The 16,553-nt window shown below is 44.7% G+C and overlaps 1 protein-coding gene across 8 annotated transcripts in view; it reads right to left on the reverse strand.

Moving 5' to 3' along the window:
• The window catches only part of CCDC93 (coiled-coil domain containing 93), a 98,539-nt gene extending 84,697 nt beyond the window's left edge, over window positions 1-13,842 (reverse strand). For 3 of the 8 annotated variants that reach the window (XM_016949310.3, XM_024354635.2, XM_016949309.3), the window contains exons 1-4: window positions 13,598-13,809; window positions 8,171-8,284; window positions 6,345-6,439; window positions 458-569 (exon numbers count right to left, since the gene is read on the reverse strand). In XM_016949310.3, coding sequence (XP_016804799.1) covers window positions 458-569; window positions 6,345-6,439; window positions 8,171-8,284; window positions 13,598-13,639 — 363 coding nt within the window. In that variant the 5' untranslated portion in view covers window positions 13,640-13,809. Of the gene's footprint in view, window positions 1-457; window positions 570-6,344; window positions 6,440-8,170; window positions 8,285-13,597 lie in introns of all 8 variants that reach the window. The other 5 variants (XR_010149653.1, XM_024354636.2, XM_054678745.2 and 2 more) reach the window with 3 other exon arrangements.
• Window positions 13,843-16,553: the final 2,711 nt, after the last annotated feature.

Consider the following 16,553-nt stretch of genomic DNA (forward strand, 5'->3'; position numbering starts at 1 on the left):
GTAAGGAGAGAATGGAAGAGCATTCCAGCCCAAGGAACCAGCAACGCAAAAGCACTGTGACAGGTGGAAGAATAAACCTGGGGAAATCTGAATGAATGCCAGAGAGTGCTAGAACAAAAAGAACAAAGAAAAGCAAGGAATGAAATCAAGCTGGATAGGTCAAAAGGGAACAGAGCATACCAGGCTACAGAGTTTTGTTTTCACCAAAAAGGCAATGAAAAGTCAGATGAGAACATTCAAATATCTTATCAGGTGACAGCATGAAACTAGGGTATATGCAGGACTGGCAATCTTCTGAAGATGACAACAACGAACACCACCATGTTCTGCTGTACCAAATCTAAGCCACGCCCATTACATTCAGGATTCAGGACAGACAGACCCATTAGAGGACAAGCCAGGCCCATCACAGGAATTCTGATGTTAAGAGGACAAGAAACCACACGGAGGCTCTCACCTGAACAACAGGAAATATGTGAATAAAATCCATCCCCTGGATCTGGTGGGGCTCCAGCTGGTGTGGGCATTTCATCCTTGGCAGGACCGAGACAATTTTTTCTGATAGAGCTCTGTTCAGAAAAAGTAAGAAGCAAAGAGTGAGGTATACTAAGTGGCCTTTATGGCATCTCTAAAGTCTGGGCAGCATCACAGACGGATCTGGGACTTTTCCATGCCAGGCTAGTCCAGACCATGACAAGTTTCTCCTAGATGACTGCAAAATGAGAAAAATAAGCACAATTTAGTGGTGTGTAGGTGTGTGGTCACAAAACTGCCTTCATCCTTTATTCTATAATGTTTTTCTTCCTACTTTTTTTGATGTAAAATATTTTGTGAAATGATGGTAACATTAGAGGTAGTCGTTACTATTTTTTAACTTCCTTATGTAGTAAGATAAAAAGTTATTAGTGCCCCGTATTCTTTTTACATTTCGTTTTACTGATCTACTTTTTCTAAAAGTTTGAAAAAAGTATTCTAAATATCAGGCAACAAATAATTACCAGACCTTACACCAGGTACCCAGAATATTAACATGAAACATGGAGCCCCATTTCCAAAAGAGATTTGGAGTTCTCTACTCTGGTACAAGAATATTTTTAAAATAAATAGTAGCCTTTAATTTTTTGATACTCTAAAATAAATTCTAGAGTTGAGGGAACTGTATATCCTCACTCTCATTTCCATACAGAAGAGATATTTTCTGCTTCTTATAAGGGACACCGACCTTTCTCTAACACCTCGCCTCAGTCTTCCTCCTATAGAAGACCACAAGGTGGGACTGAGAAGGGAGGAACCAGGCTTCCTGAGGCCTCAGAGTTTTCTTCTCTGTAGGTCAGGAGGAAAGCATCCTCTCCTGCTAGGGAGGTTTCTCAGCTCAGCCTGAGCTGGGGTAGGACAGTTTATGGCAGCACTGGTGGAGGGATTTGTATGCAAGTCTGTTTTATTGCAGCTGAAACCCCCTTCTCGAATCAGTGGGCATTTCATCTCTAGCTATGTGATTCCTGTTTCTTATACTATCTTAATTGGATCAGACTCAAGGGGAGAGAAAAGATACTATTCAGTGGTGTGCCTGACCCCAAAGCCCTGGTATGTAGCCTGGGAACATTGAGAAGCAGTCACCAGGCATGGCCTTGTGGACATTTGGAGAAATAGGAGCTTCTGGCTCAGCCTACATGAATAGGTTACATTGCCACACAAGACCCTTTAAAAAAATCTTAGCCAGTCACAGCAGCTACTGTGGCCTTATAAACAAATATAGTACTATGTTCTAATAGACAAAGGTCCAGGTAAACAAGGGTCACTTAGAACTTACTAGGTGCTTCAAATTCAACAAGTTTTGGGTCTCCCAAGTGTTTCTTGTTCAGAGAAGTCTTGTCCACCTTTATCTTTCTGCAGTTCAATAATCTTCCAAGGAGACAGATACCCTCAAGATGAACATCTGACTCAGGGCTGGGTGAGAGTTATTACTGTCTTATCTATGATTCACTTAGTAGGTTTCACCCCTCAGTCTTAGTATTAACAGTAACTAGGTGACCTAGGAACTAAAGTTAAAACAGCCCCCCAGGGAATGGGCACTAGAGAACACATTAAGAAACAGTGTCTGGTATCTGGAAAATAGCTTCACAAGTTGGGACCAAGGTTAAAACTGCTGAGGACAACAGTAACACCCCACTGATCATAAGATCAAATGTCAGATCCAATGTGTTAATAGAAAAAAATATGGAAGGGGGGAGATTAATCCCTCACTGCACACATTCATAGAAGAGAGGGAGTATCTTCCTCCTAGGAGGGAAGCATATAGGAGAATATTTGCTGCCTCTTCCCCTTCACCCTCCCTCCCTAACAGAAGAAGGGGTGAAGAGTGATTTATCCACAAGTCCTGAGAGGGGCCAGGCATGGTAGCTCATGCATGTAATCCTAGTGCTTTGGAAGGCCAAGGAGGGAGGTCACTTGAGGCCAGGAGTTTGAGACCAGCCTGGGCAACATAGTAAGACCTTGTCTGCATAAAAAAATTTAAAAATTAGCCAGGCATAATGGTGCATTCCTACAGTCCCAGCTACTCAAAAGACTAAGGCAGGAAGATCACTTAAGCCTAGGTGTTTGAGGCTGCAGAGAGCTAAGATCACGCCACAGCACCCTAGACCAGGCAAGAGTGGAACTCTGTCTCTTAAAACAAAACAAAACAAAAGTCCTGAGAGGAAGAAGAAAATTTTCATGCAGCTCTCAGCCACTCCTGGTGCCCTTCCTTTCTGGGCAGCCTGTCTTTGGGACACATGCATCTTTTCTGCCATAAGATATGTTGCCTGCCCCACAGGGGAAGCCAGTGGTTGTCCAGGTCTGCTTGGGACTCACATGGGATAGCTTGGTAGTGAAGCACTAACAAACCCATTTGGCAACATATCTAAGGTTCTCTGTTAAGCTTTTTAAAATGTTGATCTCCATCAGACTCTCATAGCTTATTTAATTTCCTTGAAACTTGTAAGAAGAGATGAGTGTTCAACTGGTACTGCTGCCTAAACTCCAAGCTTAGCAAATGAAAATGAATATCAGTCCTGGTTTTGCTCAATGCAGGTCCCAACTAACTATGCAGGGGCACGTGATCAATACAGCCTTTCCTTGGTTACATTTTGGTTCAGCAGGAGGAGAGCTCCCTCTTGTGGCTACAGATATATTGGTTTGCATAGAGTTACCAATTGCCTAGAACCATACATAGTAGCTTAAAAACAAGAGGCTGGGACCCACACCACCATCCAGCCTAACCCCCTGCCTTCAGACATGGCATTTCCTGGCCACTCTTCGGAGCCAGGCTACTCACCCAGTTCATAAAGGCCCAGAGAGAAGGCTATCACGGGTCATCCTAGGATTTACAACCCTCTTAAACCCACCTCTCAGAAATTACTGCCAAGTCTGGACAGTCTTGGCAGCCAAGGTGAGGACATGGAGGAAAATGCAGGCAGGCTGGGGGTAGGGAAAGAAAGTGAGAAAGACTTCTTCCAGAAATCTAACAATCCCCTTTCAGCTTCTACCTGCGGCTCTAGGTGGATCCTTCAGATTTCCTAAAAATCACAGAAATTAACAATTGCAGAGGTCACCAGGCCGGTTTCCTAGACTAAGATTTTAACATGCCCAGCTGTGGCTAGTTTGACTCCTTTAGTTTTTAAGAGTGTTCAGTGCACTGCTTTCTTCTCCACTGCAAACAGCTTGAAAGACAGTGAATTAAACCCGGGTCTAAATTCAAGTTCCACCAACTCTGAAACTTTTGGCAAGTAACTTGGTCCAGGTCCAATACTCCTATAATAAAACCAGGGATAATCCCTACTCAAAGCGGTAGTGAAGGTAAAATAATAAAATACACATGCAAGTGCTTGGAACACAGATGCCCAATAAAATGTTTGTTGTTGAAATGAACTCAGTTATAAATGTAAAATCCCATTTATGGGCCTCCGGCCATAGGACCCTCTGTTAATGGGGCTTCAGGAGAGGATAGAAGTAGACGATAGAAGCTTATGGAACTCTCAGCAAAGAAAGATGACAGAGAACAAGGCCTCATTTGGGCACATAAAGAAGACAGCTTGAGAGACAACCATGCCCTCAATAGGCAAGTGTGCTCCTTGGACATACGTCCACCCACCCATTAAATTGACTAGATATACCGGAAGACTGCAAACATAAGGCAGTTTTAGTCTAAACTGCACCTAACCAGAAACTCTATGGTGGGGGGGGAACACCAAACAGAACACATTCCAAAACCAAACAGAAAAGATTTTTAGATGACTCAGTACCCTGTGGCTATAACATGTCTTCTACAGATAATAAAGAATGAGCTACCTGATGCACTGCTGACTCTGGTGGGTCCTTAGTCACGTGAACCCGTCTCCAGCTTTGCCCACAGTTACAGTTCATGGCTCTGCACTTAAGAGACACACATCAAGCACTTACCGGAGAATATAACACATCCTCAATCCCTTATCCAAACCCTTTGGGTCAGATGTGTTTCAGAATTCTGAATTTTTTAGATTTAGTTCCTTAGAATACCTAAGGGGTACATATTATATATTATGTAAGAACCCAGGAAAATCTAGAGTCACACTCTATAATAAAAAAAAATTTATTTAGCAAAACTTATAAATAGTCACATAAGTGGGATCAATAAAGCTATAAATTCAGTCAATTCAGGTTATGTTTTGCTCCCAAATAAGCTTTGTATCTAAACCTAAAAGAAGAAAAAACAGTTTTCAGTGTCTTTTAGATTTCAGAAATATAGACAAGGAACTGAGAAGACATAGAAAAATACTGTGTTCCCATATCTATTAAAAGTATAATGGAATGCTGCCACTGATGGGAGTCTACCATATTCCCTAAGGATATCGAAATGAAAACAGGGCCTAACAACCACTGGAAAACTCAAGGGGAATTTAGGAAGAAAGCACATGTGGGATCCAAGAAATGGTAAAACTAGCACAGAAAAAATGCAATGAAAAGAAATACCAGCACATCAAGGGTGCCACAGGTATAGGAAGCAATCAGCTCAAAGACAGAAGCTTCCAAGAAAAGCATCCTCAAGAAGACAAAGAATTCATGCTAATGAACAGCCTGATTAAGAAGCACAGGCCAGGGGCAGTGGCTCACACCTCTAATCCCAGGAGGCCAAGGCGAGAGGATTGCCTGAGCCCAGGAGTTTTAAGACCAGCCTGGACAAGATGGTGAGACACCATCCCTACAAAAAATTTAAAAATTAGCTGGGCGTGGTGGTGTATGCCTGTGGCTCTAGCTACACAGGAGGCTGAGGTAAGAGGATCACTTAAGGAAGTCGAGGCTGCAGTGAGTGGTGTTGGCACCACTGCACTCCAGCATGGGTGATAAGAGTGAGACTCTGTCTCAAAAAAAAAAAAAGCTGGCTGATCTGAGCTACAGCTAAAGGCATATGCTTCTTTTGTCAACAAGAAAAAAACAAAGGCAATTAGAAACTTATGGGGAAAATGCTGTATAAATATAAAGTAAACTGCAACACTCCTGATGCTCAGTTACTCACAGATACCACCTCCACTTGGCTGCCAGAAACACAGGGGCAAATCTTTGGCCAATAGTAGGAAAACAAAGCATTTTGTGATCCATCACTGTGGTAGTCTTACCCCAACTCTGCCTTTTGTCCCCACTTTTTTTCCCCCTTTGCTCCATTTTCCCACCATTATTGCTTCCTGTTATTTGTAAGACCCCTTTGTTCCTTTTGGAAGTGTTTTCTCTTGGGAGAAGGTAATACTTCAGAAAAATGAATAAACAGACTGTCACAGAATCACACATATCTGAGGTCAGGAATCTCTCTTCTGACGGATAGAAGAACTGAGGCCCACAGAAGGAGTGGCTGTTCCAAGGCCACACAGAGACCCACTGGAAGGCTGGGAGAAGAACCAGGTATCCCAAATGGTCTAATGAAATGGCCAAGCCCCTGGTGAGCTGCTGTGCTACAAAAGACTGGGCAGGGTATGCTCAGGTGAGATCTCTAGCAAGGAGACCATGCTGCTTTCTCTCGAAGACAGGCAAAGTGAGGCTCTGCCTTACACAGAGGCAATGGGGAAGGAAAGCATCTCCTTTCCTCTTTCTAATCAACTTCCACCGATATGAGCTGTCTTTGAAAGATAAACTAAGTAGTCACTACAAACTTTGATCTAGCTGTGTGACCTTGGCTTCTTTCAGTCTCAGTTTCATTTGTAAGGCAGGGATAATACCTCTTGTAATAAAAGTTAAAATAAACTATGTAAAGTGTCCAACCAACTTCTGGCACACAGTAGACACTCAAAAGTTAGTTCCCTTCTCCCCACCTTTAGGTTTTCCATAGAAAAACTTACATTTTTTGACCTATCGTAGAGTTTTCTTGAAAGAGCAAATCAACATCTACATCAAAGTTGCAAGTGGTGATACACCAAGTCATTCCTCCTACTACCTGCAAGACATAAAGAAAATATTTGTTTTCTCTTTTTAGTTTGAGGAGAATGGAAGAAGTGGAAGGTAGATGGATTATAAATAGCTCTAATAGACTCAGTAAACATACAAAATTATATATCTTGAGAGAGAGAGAGTGTGTCCTCCTTACCCCATCAAGTACAATTAATCTAAAATGGCACCGTTACAGAAAACTTTCTGCAGTGACAGAAATATTCCGTTATCTGCAAGGACAAGTACAGCAGCTACTAGCCACATGTGGCTGCTGAGCAGTTGAAATGTGGCTGGCATGACTGAGGAGCTGACTTTTATTATTAAATGAACATACTGTACATAGATCCTCTTTATAGTCAAAAGGACAGACATTAATTCTGTGTTTTATAGACCAGACACATGGGCAGCAAGGCTGACATTTTGTTTCCATACATCTTATTTTTCTTATCTACCTGAGAATCCCTGGCTCTACTTTTCCCTCAGGAATTCTCTGAGATGCAAATGAGAGTAAGACTAAAAACCCACTTTGAAACAAAATCCTTTTCAGACACAGCTTGATATTAGAAAAAAATAACAGTAAGGCTGGGCGTGGTGGCTCACGCCTGTAATCCCAGCACTTTGGGAGGCCGAGGCGGGTGGATCACGAGGTCAGGAGTTTGAGACCAGCCTGGCCAACGCAGTGAAATCCCTCTCTACTAAAAATGCAAAAATTAGTCAGGCATGGTGGCAGGCACCTGTAATCCCAGCTACTCGGGAGGCTGAGGCAGGAGAATCACTTGCATCCCGGAGGCAGAGGTTGCAGTGAGCCGAGATTGCGCCATTGCACTCCCGCCTGGGCGGCAGAGAGACTCCATCTCAAACAAACAAACAAACAACAACAACAAAAAAAACAGTAAATCTTACCCCTGGCTGCTTTAGACTCTTATGAGTTGCCCAATAAAAATGCAGATTCCAGGGCCCAAGCCCAGACCTAGCTAACCAAAATTTCAATGAGTGAATCCTGGGTTCTGTATTATAAAATAACTCAGAGTGATTCTGTTAGGCACAGCCAGGACTGTGACCCCGTGGAGCACTCAGCACTGTCTTCCACAGCCTGCCCTGTCTGATTTGAATGCGTCCTTTCTGTGCACAGTCCACGGTCGCACTTTCTGCATCATGCCATTTATTCTGTGCATGTTGATTCACTTGTCTCTCATCCCCACTCTACAGAAATTGGGCTGTTTGAGAACTGTGCCTCTGTTTTTTCTCTGTGTCCTCAACACCTATTACTATGATTTGTGCATCATCATTCATGCTTCTGCTGAATTAAAAGATTTCATTGCATAGCGATCTCTCTCTCATCCTAAATCAGAGGATTTACTATTCGCAGAATATCTGGCAACCGTCTGTGAGCACGCTGACTTGGGATAGCTCATTATTAACTCTGATTATTTTATTTTCCATAAATTTTATAATCCCCACCCAAACTGTAAATTCCTTGAAAGAAGGAACTATTTATTTTGCTTCTTTGCATTTCCTAAAGCTTTGTGCACAGAAAAGGAACTGACGTATTCACTGATACATCATTTCTGTCTTTGAAAAGAAGTTTGAACACTTCCATAATGAATCTGAATTAGGAAGAAATGGAAACACAGACATGGAGGAAGTTAAAACATCATCTTTTCCTCCTTTCTTTGCCATGATTAACCATGTCATTCTGACAAAAGATAGTGTAATGGTTAGAAAGATTTCCCCTTACCTTGTCAAAGGGTGACAAGCCTTTAATTCTTGCCCTGAAATACCCAGCTGCAACCAAGAGCTCCAGAATTTCAGTCAACTTGACATTTTGTTCTTCATCTTCTCTTGTTTCCACCTAAAACAAAAGGTAAAAGTTTGGCTGGTAAAAGATATGCTGAATAAAGGAACACCAGGTATATCCCCTGATGCCACAAGCTCATTGCCAAGGAGCAGATGACATTGGCTACATCACCACAATAGATTCTCTGAAAATTCAGCAAGTGTCACACAGAAGCATGTGGACAGTGTTGCTGGAGTCACAAATGGGTCCGTGGTCCTCAATGGGCTGTTAATCTTCATAGCTGAGGGAGACACATGCCCAAGTAGTATACACTACTCATCACATGCTGAAGGAATCCAGGGAAAAGGAAGGTTAGAGCACAATACTTCCTTTTTCTCTAACCCATGGTTTACTTTGACAGTCTTCTCAAATGGATTATGACTCCTTACAAACAGGAACAAGGTTTTATGGTGTTTTCTAAAAAAAACTTTACACTTAGGACTTAGGGCCGGCGTGGGGGCTCACACCTGTAATCCCAGCACTTTGGGAGGCTGAGGCGGGTGGCTCACTTGAGGTCAGGAGTTCGAGACCAGCCTGGCCAACATGGTGAAACGCTATCTCAACTAAAAATACAAAACTTAGCCAGGTTTGGTGGCCCATGCTTGCAATCCCAGATACTCAGGAGACTGAGGCACAAGAATTGCTTGAACCCAGGAGACAGAAGTTGCAGTGAGCCGAGATCGTACCACCGTACTCCAGCCTGGACGACAGAGCAAGACTCTGTCTCAAAAACTTTATACTTGGCCGGGCACAGTGGCTCAGGCTTCTAATCCCACCGATTTAGGAGGCCAAGTGGGGGTGCCGATCACTTGAGGTCAGGAGCTTGAGACCAGCCTGGCCAACATGGCAAAACCCCACCTCTACTAAAAATACAAAAAATTAGCTGAGCATGGTGGTGCACACCTGTAACTCCAGCTACTCGGGAGGCTGAGGCACGAGAATCACTTGAACCCAGGAGGCGGGGGTTGCAGTGAGGTGAGACTGTGCCATTGCACTCCAGCCTTGGTAACAGAGCAAGACTCTATCTCTAAAAAACAAACAAACAAAAAAAGTTATACTCATCCAGAAGTTACTGACAACAGGCATAGAAATGAAGAAGGGAATTCAAACGTGTATCCCTCACTGTACTTCCCTTTTCGATCTCGAAAACAAATATATGAAAGGCTTCCAACCCAGATACATTAAAGGGTGATTATTGCCACATAATAGGATTGCCTTAAAAATAATAAATTCATCTAATATATGTATATCAGTATTTTGCTTTTTTTTTGTTTTTTTGTTGCTTTTGTTTTTGTTTTTGAGACAGAGTCTCGCTCTGTCACCCTGGCTGGAGCACGGTGGCGCAATCTCGGCTCACTGTACTCGGATCCCAGAGAGAACCTCCACCTCCTAGGTTCAAGCGATTCTCCTGCCTCAGCCTCCCGAGTTGCTGGGACTACAGGCACGTGCCACCACGCCCGGTTTTTTGTTTGTTTGTTTTTGTATTTTTAGTAGAGATGGGGTTTCACCGTGTTAGCCAGGATGGTCTCGATCTCCTGACCTCATGATCCACCCGCCTCAGCCTCCCAAAGTGCTGGGATTATAGGCATGAGCCATCGCGCCTGGCCGTATCTCAGCATTTTGATTTAAAATTTTTAATTTATATCCTCCTTTTACCCCAATCTTTATCTAATACTTAAATCCATCTAAATATTCTAATACTCCTTCATCTATTTACTATCATGAACTACCTTTCCTCTCTTCCTTTGCCACCAAAAATAAAAAACCATCTCTCTATATAAAACACCAATAAGATACCCTGGTTCACATGCTCATAATCATCTCTGAGTCCTCCCTTACCCAACAATGCCTGTTAAGTCTTCCTTTACTATGCATCTCACATTTATCTTCCCTTCCCTTTCATTCATACTTCATTCCAGGACTCTTGCAAATGCTTCTTCATCTTTCTTCCTTTAATTTGTTTTGCTCATCCCTTCCTAAATCACAGCTTTCATGTTATCCCTCTTTAGCTCACCCTCCCAGCCCTTATCAACAATGCACCACACACACTGCCTGTAAGATAAACTCCAGATGTCTGGTTTCACATTCAGATCTTTGGCCACCAAACTATCTTTTCAGGTTCATCCTTTAACTACCCCAAAAACAATCAAGACATGGCCACGGCTATATTCTCTAACCACTGAGAAATCACTTTCAAATTCCAGCTCCCATTCAACACCATCCCTCACAAGTCTATCCTGAAATGGCCACTCTCCTCTGCATTTCTGTACATATAACTAAGTATCAACTATATACTGTACATATAACTAAGTATCAACCTCTTCGAAGTGAGATATCTAGTGTTATATACATGCTTGTCTTTGCAACTGGACTACTGATTGATTAAGGAGAGGACTATATATTATATACTTGGGTTTACTCCTCTGAATCCAAACAGCATTAAGCTCCAAGGACACACTTATTAAATAAAGAATGATCTACTAATGCTTACATAAAGTAAATGAACCTAAACCAGTCATGTATTAATAAAATGTTTCAGTGATCACATCCCTGACAATGGAAAGAAGTTTATTTTGATGTATAAACTGCCAGGAAAGGGAGTATACATATTAAAATATAGTTAATACAGAATTATTAAAGTGACTGATAATCCCCTGCAATAGAGTAGGAGTGGCGTGGGGGAGGTGACAGCACTGAGCTACATCCGTCTCTGAAATGACCCTGGTCCAGTCCATTAAGGATCCTGAAGATCAGCATTCACTAGTTCCTAGTGGACATAAAAATTTTCTTAATATAAATAATTCACACCTTCTCTCCCTTCTGCAAAAAATCTGGGATGGTTGAGAAACATCTACAAGTGAAAACACTCTAAGAAAAGAGAAGCTAAAGAGTAGTTGTAGTTCAAGTCGGCAGAAAAAGAAAATGAGATAATGTAAGTACTTTGTTAAAACTTCTGGGGTGTAAAACAGGAACACTTCATTTGTTCAATCATTTATTATGAAAACACGAGAAGACGACAAAAAAAAAAAACAAAAAAAATAGGATCATCACTGCCTCGACACCTATCTAATGGGCACCCACTGGCCACCCCACCACAGATGCAAGGCCCAGGCTTCCATCCACTCACCCCTAGCATGGAGAAGTTTACTTTTGCAACATGACTTGTGAAGTAATTTTGGCACAAGACACTAAATGGGAATGTATGACTCCAAATTCACTTAGCAGATTAACACTGAAGTCAAATGGAAAAGGGCCACTGTCTGATCTGCTGGGAATGAAAGACCCTCTCTTGAAGCGATAAAAATCCACCAGGCTGGTTAATACATCCAGTTGTTGAAGCTAAATTTCTGACAAAGACAAACAACAATGAGCTCTTACACAAAGCCCAATAAACTTTCAATTTCCGTCCACTATAGTTGTTGTAAGCTGGAAGGCAGGCCAAGTCTAGCTATCTTTGTAAAGGGTTAAAAAGAATGAATTCGGGCAGGGCAGTGGCTCACATCTGCAATCCCAGCTACTGGGAAGGCTGAGGCATAAGAATTGCTTGAACCTGGGAGGCAGAGGTTGCAATGAACCGAGCTCACACCATTGCACTCCAGCCTCAGTGACAGAGTGAGACTCTGTCTCAAAAAAAAAAAAAAAAAAAAAAAGAATGAATTTAATGAATTAACTGGTCTAGTGACATCCTAATAACACAGACTATCCATATTTCTATTTACTAGCTTCTGAACTAAATGATGATAAGTTATTGCTTGACCTGGTGAGTGTGGCCTCTTAGCAGTCAGTGAAAGTTTAAACGAAGGACATACAGCAGCAGGTTGCTCTTCATTAATTAATTTATTTATTTTCCCCCCAGAAAGACCTCCACTGATAGTACTGTGGAATATTGGGTTGGACGGATTTAAAGTAGAACGTGGGAGACCAGACAGAAGTGTACAGCAAAAGTCCAGGCAAAAACTTGACGAGAGCCTAGAACACAGAAGTGGCAAAAAAGAAAACTTCAAACGTCACAGTACAAATCCTATTGTTCACTATCCTGGGTCCCATCCCAAGCAACGTGCATGTAAGATTTTACCTAATACAGGGGTTCTGACAACATTATGCTTGTCAGGTTTTCTTAAGACAACAAAATGGACTTGCATTCGGGGAGCACACACTGACAAACAAATCTGTCCTTTCAGACTATATATATTCCCAGCTTCTGGACACAGAACACAGTGATCCCTCAATTAGTGGATACTTGTGATATGAAAGAACTGAGGATTTGGGAGGAGTGCAGAAGAGTAACATTGGTCACTGGCAGGTAAGTGCGAAGGGACGACTCACCACGTCAAGCAAGCAGTGACCCTGCCCAATGCCTGCTCCAGAACCTTAGGAAAAAGGCAGAGGTGCGGCGTGGGTTCCATTTCTCTCCAGAATCCAGTAAACTAGACTAGCCTTTGAGTAAAATCAACTGAAAGGGACGACAGATGCAAACTACCTATGAGATGCTAAGTGGTATTTGCAGCCAAAAGAAAATGAATACACTTTCCCTGTATTCCCAGCAAACGTGGAAATCCGCAAACCACTGATGACCCTCTCCCTAGCACTGAGTGAGTACTTAACAAACACCTTTGGAAAAGAACCCCGCCCTCTTCTGGAGAAGCTGCAACCTTTCCGCCCAGAGCTGGGTCCCCCGCCACACAGCACCCCTGGAGTGCGTCCCACCCCGAACGCCCCGGCGCGCTGACCCAGCGGGACACCTCCCTGGTGCGCGCAAGTCTCCCAAACTTCCTCCCGCCGCCCCGGCCCGGGTCCACGCAAGGAGGGTGGCATTCCCTCCCGACAGCGAGGCGGGTGGGGCGGGCCGCCGGGACTCTGCGGGGTGGCGGTAGACGTCCCAAGGTCACCGCCCTTCGCACCACCCGAGCCCGAACCGCCACGGAGAGCGGTCTCGTGACTCCAGCGCCCAGCAGCCTCGGCCCTCGGGGCTAGCCCTGCGGCGCGGGGTGGGGGAGCCCGCCCCGGACAGGGAGAAAGGTGGGAGCCCAGGACCCCGCGGCGCGTGGGGCTGCGTCAGAGCAGGTGTCGGGCTAGGAAGGCCACCTCCGCCCCAAGAGACCCGGGAGCGGCTTAAGTTTGTCCTCACCCGCCCGCTGCCCCCTGCCCATGCAGGGGTACCTGCTCCCCGCCTCCAAGAAGAGGGTCGGCGCTTCCCTGAGGTGGATACACCTGAGGAAGGGGGCGGGGCGCCCCTAACGCACCCAGGGCCCGCTCAGCCCGCCGCCCCGCGGCTCGGCCCTCTCTTCAGGAACCCCGACGTGTCAGGGAAGGAGGAGGCGTTCTTACCTCCGGGAGACCCTGGCCCTCCGGCCCCTTGGGCAACCCCATGATCCGACCGGGCTGTCGTAAGGCGAGAGCGAAGCCCGCCAAGCGTCCGGAGGAAGCTGTCCCTGCCGCGGAGCTGCTACCGGGGTGGAGTGCAAAGCGGAAACTTCCTCTGCCGCCGCCACCGCCGCCGCTGTTGCCGCTGCCGCCTGCCCGAAGCGCCGCAGCCGGGCAGAGCATGCGCGCTGGGGCCGGAGCGCGGCGCCACTGCGCCTGCGCCACAGCAGCCCGGGGAGAGGTGGGCTGGGCTGCAGGTCCTGGCGTTGTGCTGGATCATCGCGCCCGTACTCTGAAGTTTTCTCCGTGGCGCTCCTTGAGAGGGGTTCCTCCTGCATCTTGAGAATATTTTGCATTTCGGGTCCCTTCTCTTCTCGCTGCCATCGGATGCCCCAAATAGGTCCTGTCCCCTCGGTGAATCAGACTTCGGAAACCGCCTCGCTTCAGGGTCAGAGTCCAAGTATAGATGAGCTTGAGGATTCTGAATGCACGCCCGGCTCTAGACCTTACAGACACACGCTTGGACAGACTTCTCCATATACGGCCCAGGAACGGACCCCTTGAGAAGGGATTCTTCACGCCCGCTGCCCTCTCCAGCGTCCTGGCCAGTGGCATCGCGTTCCCAGGAAACCTCGCTTTAGATATTGCCCACCACCCCGCCCTATTCACGGTTTCTGGGTCTTCCTGGAGGAGTGACATCTCAGAGAATGCGGACTCCTATGTTCATGTCATTTTAGCCGCCGCGTCCCTTATTTGATGTACCCCTTGTTGGTCCCGGAGGATGGCAACTAGACAAAAGGTCACAGGCCCCCACACCCGCTCCATAACGGCTTCTTGGCTTTTTGTTTCTTTTAAGCAATGAGGAAAGAGATGACTTTCGTGAAAACTTTTGCTGGAGAAGAGATCCTTCCCTCTGTATATGTGTGTGGGATGGGAAGTGTCAGACTCAGACCTTTAGCTCCTTGAGATCAAAAAGGTTTCGTGTTTGCTTTCGTCTCTTCTTTGCATCCCTAGCGTCTTTAAAAGAGTAGGCAGGCGCGGTGGCACATGCCTGTAATCCCAGCACTTTGGGGGTCGAGGCGGGAGTATCAGTTGAACCTAGGAGTTGGAGACCAACCTGGGCAACATAGTGAGACCTCCATCTCTACAAAAAATAAGAAAATTAGCCCGGTGCCAGTGGTCCCAGCTAGCCGGTAGGCTGACGTGGGAGAATTGCTTGAGCCAGGAAGGTTGAGGTTGCAGTGAGCTATGATAACACCACTGCACTCCTGCTTGGGTGACAGAGCAAGACCCTGTCTAAAAACTATATATATATATATGTATATGTATGTGTATATATATATGTATATATATGTATATGTATGTGTATATATATGTATATGTATGTATATATATACACACATATACACATATATATGTATATATATACATATATGTATATATGTGTGTGTATATATACATATATGTATATATATATACACGTATATATATATATGATGTTTTCTATTTTATTTTATTTTATTTTTGCACCTTTTATACTCCTCCTGGAGTTCATCCTGACAGACAGAGGTTTGTCTGGAGCCAGAGCTCACAAATAGTTGGAACTGCCCTAAGGATGCCATTTTGTTCTTAAATATAACTAGCAAATATTACTCAAAGCTGTGCACGATCCCCAAACCCTGGTCCCCAATAATTTGAATAATCTGAATATGCAAGTTAAGGTATTGAGATGGGAACCCTCCTGTGTGGTATATCTTGCTCTTATCCTTTGTGAAGCCAATAAACTTCAATTTCTACTCTCATAACTTCCCAAATGTGTTGTTTTTGTAGTTTTAAAACTGTCATTCACTGAAATGGTATAGGTTGATGGGGAATGGAGAGTGATAATAATTTGTGGCCACTATTGTGTGACCAGACAGGTACTGATGCCTAGGAACAGGTAGTAAGATCTCACATAGCAGGCAAGCCTAAACAGCTGTATATAATAGCAGCCTGGAGACTAGGGCCTGGAGAATAACAGGACTCAGGCCACACCCTGAGTTCCCTGTTATAATGCTTTTGCAATGTTTTAAATAAGCATGAGTAGCTAACTTCCTCAGTAAGAGACTGTCCTTCCCGAGCGCGGTGGCTCATGTCTGTAATCCCAGCACTTTGAGAGGCCGAGGCAGGTGGATCACCTGAGATTGGGAGTTCGAGACCAGCCTGACCAACATGGAGAAATGCCGTCTCTACTAAAAATACAAAATTAGCCGGGCGTGGTGGCGCATGCCTGTAATCCCAGCTACTTGGTAGGCTGAGGCAGGAGAATCACTTGAACTGGGGAGGCGGAGGTTGCGGCGAGCTGAGATTGTGCCACTGCACTCCAGCCTGGGCAACAAGAGTGAAACTCCGTCTAAAAAAAAAAAAAAGAAACTGTCCTATGTTACAACAGGTGTAGGGTGACAGTAACAGAGTTGAGGGGCATGGGGCATGCTTTAAAAAAAAATCTCAGCAAAACAGCCATAATATCAGTCAAGAAAGTTTGAACAGGGCTAGGTGGCACCTGCTTATGTCCCAGCAACTCGGGAGGCTGAGGCAGGAAAATCGCTTGAGCCCAGGAGTTCTGGGCTTTAGTAAGCTATGCCAATCAGAGATCTGCACTAAGTTTGGCATCAATACAGTGACCTCCAGGGAGCAAGGTTGCCTAAGGAGTGGTGAACTGGCCCAGGTCAGAAACAGAGCAGGTTAAAACTTCTGTGCTGATCAGTAGTGGGATCATGACCATGAATAGCCACTGCACTTAAGCCTGGGCAATATAGCAAGACACTGTCTCTTAGAAAAGAAAAAGAAAGTTTAAGCAGCCCATATTTGAGAGCAGAAACCCTTCACAGTCTTGAAGAAGACCTTTAACAGCCAATGCAGAGAAGGAGGCTTGTGAGGA

This window comes from Pan troglodytes, chromosome 13 (genome assembly GCF_028858775.2).
Source record: "Pan troglodytes isolate AG18354 chromosome 13, NHGRI_mPanTro3-v2.0_pri, whole genome shotgun sequence".
Classification (NCBI taxonomy): Eukaryota; Metazoa; Chordata; class Mammalia; order Primates; family Hominidae; genus Pan; species Pan troglodytes.